General features: G+C 40.0%; 1 protein-coding gene across 1 annotated transcript in view; it reads right to left on the bottom strand.

The window, feature by feature from the left end:
* Nucleotides 1-1,151: 1,151 nt before the first annotated feature.
* LOC149228359 (enoyl-CoA delta isomerase 1, peroxisomal-like) overlaps nucleotides 1,152-6,810 on the bottom strand; it is a 38,625-nt gene continuing 32,966 nt past the window's right edge. Inside the window, exon 2 of the mRNA XM_089380753.1 lies at nucleotides 1,152-1,265. Within this exon, the coding sequence (XP_089236879.1) occupies nucleotides 1,152-1,265 (114 nt within the window). The remainder of the gene's footprint in view (nucleotides 1,266-6,810) is intronic.

Raw genomic sequence — 6,810 nt, 5'->3', positions numbered from 1 at the left:
CGGCTGATCCAGCCAACTCCCGCAAGCATTTTTTGTTGAGCCCAGTTGGATTTGATCCTGGGTTTATCATTCGGTTTATTTTTCTAATTTGCATGAGAGATTTTCTGAAGTTCTTCACAGTGAAAACCTAAAATTTCTGTTTCTTTAAAATATTTTCGTGCTTATTGCTGAATCTGGCTGTTGAGGGGCCAAATCTGTAAATTAATTGAGCTGTCCTAGGGTTTCAAATTTTTTTTTTGGATCTAGGGTTTCAAATTTTATTTTTTTTTACAGTTTTCATTAGGGTTTTAGGTTAGTTTCTGGCTTATATCATTTCAGGCTTTCTTTTCTTTTTGCAGGTACAGGATTGACTTTTCGGTAGCAAGGGTTTTGCAGAGACAGCGAAAGCGCTCAGATTTTGCTCAGATTTCTCCATCGAAAATAGCGGCCCTAAAGCAGACAATTGACCATATATGCACCACCAGCTGAGGTAAAGTCGATTCATCGCTGCAGGTAAGCTCCAATCACTTGCAGTCCGGAACAAGTAAAACGTCTTCATTTTTGTGACCATATAGCACGTTTTGGGCTCAGGTAAATTTAACGCAGCGTCACTTCGATTTAATGTCTGGTTTAAGAATACGGACTGGCAGTTCGAAATTTTTACAGCTTGCGTTTATTTCTTCTCTGCTCTTCATTATCGTGTATGCAATACGTGGATTAACCTTCGGTCTAGGATTACGTTTCTTCTGTCTGAACAGCGACTCAGATTTCTCCACGCATCTGGTCACGCCTGTGATATCAACGAAAACCGTGTATAGCGTGGTTGCAGAAGCACGAAATCCGTCCCCTTCTGGCCATCGAATTTCTGGTGAAGTTACACAGGTGATAACGTGAATTGCTTCCGAATTCAGTTGAGAAATATCGCATGCCAGGTGACATTGCTGGAATGGTGATGCGTTGTTTTGGTCAGCGCTTGTTTATCGTTTTCTGATTGACGGCTAGGGTTCCCACGCAATATTCGTGCCCAGTTTTGGATGCGTTTTGTTGTAGTTCCGCTGTCTTTCTTGGGTTTTACACATCTGCGCAGGTAAAATTGAACCCAAACGCACGCACGGAGCAGGTAATATCGAACCCTTAGTGCGTATCTGCGTGGGCAGTTCAAAAATTTTTTTTTACACGTCGGCAGCCAGGTAAGGAGCCCGTTCAGGGTCACGTATTTCCTCCGGTGGCTGAGTATCAGCGTTTTCCAGGTGAGTTTCGAACTGGTTTCTATCCACCGCCGTCACCTTCTCATAAAAAAAAAAAAAATTTGGTCTCTGAGCCTGCGTTACGAATTTTTTTTGTCTGTGTAATATTTTATCAGCACATTTTGGATTGTTTTAAATTCATAGGTTTTTGGTGGTAACGTTGTAGGTTATTTTTAGATTTACGACTTGTATATTGTTTAGATTTTAGATTTAAATTTATTTTTACATAGTTTCATTTTATTTTTTAGATTTTATTAAATATAAAAGGAAAAAATAAAAAGAGTTAGCGTAGAATGTAACTTAGATGTTAATTCAATTTTTAGTTTAGTTTAGCGTAGATATTAATTGGGTTTAAATTCCTGTTTGTTTAGCCTAGGGTTTCATTTTAGTTAAGTATAATATTTCTTAGATTTTAATTCTTTCTTTTTCTTTTAGTTTCATTTTGTAACTTTAAAATATAAATATAAAAAAAAAAAAATTAAAAAAAAAATATATATATATATAAAAAAAAAAAATTTAGGGCTTTAGTTTAGATTTAGGATTTTCTTTTTGTTTGTATTTTTTTTAAAAAAAAAAAAATCGAAAAAAGTATAAAAAAAATTTTTGGAAAATTTTTCTTCGTCAGATCCAGTTATTTTCGGGAATTGTCGTATCTTTCATGCTGAGATCTAAATTTTCAAGTCGAGATGCGAAATTGATATCTAGTTAATGGTTTATGATTCGTGGTGGTTTAAGGCTTTCATCTTTTCGAAATTTTCAGTTGTTGGATATTGTTTTGGTCATTTTAAGAGCATTGTGATTTAGCTGATGATAGATGATTGTTATTCATGGTTCATGTTTCTATATCATTTAACAAGTAATCATTTTTACAACAATCTCTTAAGGCACTGGTCTGCTCAATTAATCAAATCATTTTAGTGCTTATCTTAATCGTGTCTCGTGTCTCCCAACCAACTGGTCGACAGTTGGGCTCATCATCTCACAGGGACCACCCCCCTTAGCCACGGGAGACAGGCTTAAACGGAGGGATCGGGGATCAGAGTGACAGCCCCTGGTCTGAGCGTTGTCGTGTCAATCCGCGTGACAACACAGGGTAGTCACGGGCTTGCAGTCCACCATACCAAATCTCTTCAATATCTTCACCACGTATTTCCCTTGAGATAAGAAAATCTCTCCTGGCTTTTGCCAGACTTCCAACCCTAGGAAATAGTGCATCAGACCTAGGTCCTTCATCTCAAATTCAGAAGCCAGCTCCCTCTTACATTTGTGAATGAGAGGGTCTGCATCTGTCAGAAAGAGGTCATAAACATATAACACCAATATGAGAGGCTTATCGTCCTCAACCTTAAAGTAAAGGTTTGGATCGGCTTCACTCCTAGTGAATCCCAGCTTCATCAAGTAGCTATTGATCCTCTCGTACCAAGCTCGGGGTGCTTGCTTCAACCCATAGAGACCTTTCTTCAACCTGCATACATGAGATTCTCGGTTATGAGTCTCAAATCCCTTGGGTTGTTCCACATAGATTTCCTCTTTAATTGAACCATACAAGAATGCGGTCTTGACATCCATCTAATGTAGGTTCCATCCTTATGAAGCAACAAGGGCTATGATCGAGCAGATGGTGGTATATCGGGCAACAAGTGCAAATATCTCGTCATAGTCTATACCTTCCTTTTGAGAGAAGCCTCGAGCAACAAAGTGAGCCTTATACTTTTCAGCGCTCCCATCAACTCCATGCTTTACTTTGTAAAGCCACTTCGAGGTGACAATTGTTTTGTCTTGGGGTCTAGGGACCACATCCCAGACATCGTTTTTCATGATGGACTCTTATTCCTCATTCATAGCATCCTTCCATTCTTGATGCTTCACGACTTCTTCAAATGATGAAGGCTCATTTTGAATGATCGTGCTCATAATGGTCAAGTACCCCTGATACCTGACCGGCTTCTTATTTTCACAAAAAGTCCCTCTGGGTGTAACGTGTCTTTCTGCATCATCAAGTGTCCCCCTAAGCCATAAGGGTCGCTTCCTAGAAGAGGAAGGCTCTTGCGGAGGGGGATCAATAGGATCCATAGGTTCTTCCACATTGGGCATCTTTTCATCTTCCTTCTCATCCGGTTTCCTGGTGTTAGCTTCTCCAGTTTTCTTTAGAATAGGAAGATTGTTAACCTTGCTAAGAGCCATATCTTCGTCAAAGGTGACTTCATGACTAATCTTGACTTCCCTTTGACTAGACACATAGATTCTATAGTCCTTAGAATTTTCGCTATAGCCCACGAAGACTCCTTTCTTTCCAAATGCTGCACCCAATTTACTCCTTTTCTCTTTCGGCACATGAAAATATACGGGACTTTCAAAAATTCTAAAATGAGAGACATCAGGTTTCTTCCCAGTGCAGGAGTCTTAGAGCCCAATGCTTGATAAGGGCATCGATTTTGAACATATACGGCAGTATTTGCAGCTTCGGCCCAAAGAAACTTCGGAAGCCTTTGATCATGGAGCATAGCACAAACAACTTCCACAATCGTACAATTCTTCCTTTCCACCACACCATTCTGCTCAGGAGTGTATGGTGTTGTGGTCTCCCTCTTAATGCCAGCCACTTTGCAAAAGTCATGGAAATCATTGGATTCATACTCAGTCCCATTATCAATCCATAAGATCTTGATCTTCTTCTCGGTTTGATTCTCGATCAAGGCTTTGAAGCGACGGAACCTGGAGAACACTTCATCCTTCTTTTTGAAGAAGTATATCCACATCTTGTGAGAATAGTCATCTGTAAAAGTGAGATAATATAAATAACCTCCCAAAGAGTTTACAAGCACCAGACTGGATATGTTAGAATGAACCCACTGCAAGATGTCAGAGGTCTTGCTATGGCTTGAGGGGAATGGTCCCCTTTTGAGCTTTCCTTTGGCACATCTCGGACATACACCTTCATGCTCTATTTTGAACTCAGGCATCCCTGTCACCATTTGTCTCACATCGGGTAGAGCCTTGTAATGAAGGTGGGCAAACCTCTGGTGCCATCGTTCGGACTGAAGAGATGTGTCACAAGACATGACTCCCAAGGGACTTCCTCCAACTTGATATAAAGAGTCTACTCGAAACCCAAGAGCGAAAGCATCTTTAAAAAAAAATTTCCACACACGTACCTTGCCATTGATGAAGGCCACCTTGTAGCCTTTGTCTTCCATCGCTGAAATGGACACCAGGTTCTTGAGACCAGGTACATATAGGACTTTTTGCAAATGAATTGTGTTACCCTGATTTAATTGAAGAGTAACATTCCCTACACTCTTTACGGGATAGGTGGAGTTATCTCCAAGAATAATATCCAAGTTGGTCTCTTTCTCTATTAGATCAGAAAGAGCTTCCTTGTAACCAGTGAAGTGCCTTGAGGCACACTATCAATAAGCCAATTGCCCAACGAGTCTGGAGGAGAGGTAGTGGAGAGGGCCAATATCAAATAATATTCATCTTGCTTATTGTTAACAACATCAGATTCATACCTGCAGTTCCTTGCCTTCTTGGAGGTTTGACCACTTCCTTGATTTTTGGCATTCCTCTTTCCTTTGCCATTGAACCTGCCATTCCTTTGATTTGTGGTTGGAATTGCCCTGGGAGTGATTTTGATCATCGTCATGAGATGTGTCCTTCCTCTTTAGACACTCCCTCGCATAGTGGCCAAATTTATTGCAAGTGAAACATCTTCCCTTCCACCTTTCTATGCGGCGTTTCCTTTGGATTTAGATCCAAAATTATTTCTCCTTTTAGCATGAGAGGAGAAAGCAGTGGGGTTGCCATTAAATGAAGGAATTTCCTGCCCTTCCATCCTTGTCTCTTCTTGAATGCATCTTGCCATCAATTCCTCAAATCTTGGAATTATATTGTTGTTCAGAAGAGTGATTCTAAATACATACCATTCGGGCGGGAGCCCTCCAAGGGTTGTGATAGTCAGTTCCCTGTCAGGAACGACTTCTCCAATCGATAGGAGATCATTCTTGATCTCGTGATCCTTAAGAAGTAGGATTGCATATCCTCAATCTTTTCTCTTCTTAATTTCCTTCAACTTATTTTTGAGGAACAAAACTTGATTTTCATCACTAACTTTAAACAAGCTTACCAGTGTATCGTAGATCTCCTTGGAGGTGTTCAGCTCAAAAACGTAGGCCACCAGGCGCTTGTCAATAGAGTCTCAAATGATCCTTTTCGCTTTGGCTTCACCCTTAGTGTACTTGTTCCTTGTAGCAGCCGGTGCATTTGATGGAGGCTCTGAAATTATGCCTCACATAGTCCAACACTTCCTTCTCTTATAATGTCAGATCAAGATACATCTTCCATCCGTGATAGACTTCTCACGGAGCTTGTCTTCGGCGGGGAAGTGTGATGAGGAACCCATAAAGTCTTAAGACTTCGTCCAACAGTGTACGGTGATTGCTCTTGCTCTTGCTTGGGCTTTGTCTTCACCTCAGCTATAATAAATTATGGTATGTTCTATGCTTAGAGCAATTTACTTCAATTTCTTCTTATTAGCCCAATGTTAATTTCACAGTTTAGCAATCACATTAACATAAAGTAAAACGCTGATAAAACATAAATAAATCGACAGAAGACAAGCCAAGACAAGAGACACCAGATGTGGTGGTTAGCGAGGGATAAACCCCAGTGTGGGTAAACCCTTTGATCAATTCTTCTATATTCTTCAATAATTTAGCAGAGAGAGAGAGATAGTACAATATCACAAATATGTGATTTATATCAGCAATAATATATCATATTATCAACAACCAACAAATTCAAAGCTAGTCAAACAGCTCTGATTTGACCTCTAGTGAACCTTGAAGAACTCGGTTTTCAACAACAAACATTAGTAGCCCAAAACAACCTTCGGCCAATGGTCAAAAGAGCAGTCAACGAATCAGCAGCCTGTGGTCAACCCTAACCAGTCAACGCCTTGGTCAATGCAACACCCAAACAGAAATGTGCAGCTCAAAGCCTCAATGTTTGGTCAACGCATTCCAACGGCCCTGCACCTTGGTCAATGCAACCCAGAAAGTCAACATTGTCCAAAAATTCAACGCTACTCTAAACATAAATTTTGTCCTCCTCCTTGCACGTGTGAGAGAGACTGCTCCTATGTTGGCCAAATAAGATGAGGAGAGAGAAGATGAGTGTTTAGATGATGTGAAATAATGCCACAAGGTATCTTCCTTTTATATGAATCGTTGAGGTTAAGTTGGGGGTGTGCCACACACTTTATCTTGTTGGCCGACCTTGATAAATTGTCAAGCATTTACAAATAAATTCATATCTCCATAAATACATGTCATAATCGGATGATCGTTAGATCAATCCTACGCCTCTCGATGAGAGGAATCTAAGAAAAATATTAGTGTCCATAAATAAGATGACTCACATGGAGTTTGGCCCTAGTTGGCAATTTTAACATAAGGAGAGTATGTGGCTAAGACAAACATGCAACAACTATCCTTAGCTTGGTTGTCCATTAGTGTAGATTTTTCACTTGAAGAGTCTAAATGAACTATTGTCAAATCGAGGTGTGTTTAACCCTAAAGGATGC

Source organism: Pinus tabuliformis, chromosome J (genome assembly GCF_031772625.1).
Source record: "Pinus tabuliformis cultivar Carrire ecotype Pingquan chromosome J, CPIR1, whole genome shotgun sequence".
In the NCBI taxonomy this organism is placed as follows: Eukaryota; Viridiplantae; Streptophyta; class Pinopsida; order Pinales; family Pinaceae; genus Pinus; species Pinus tabuliformis.
Note: the sequence above shows the minus strand (reverse complement) of the source record. Positions and strands in the feature narration are given on the sequence as shown.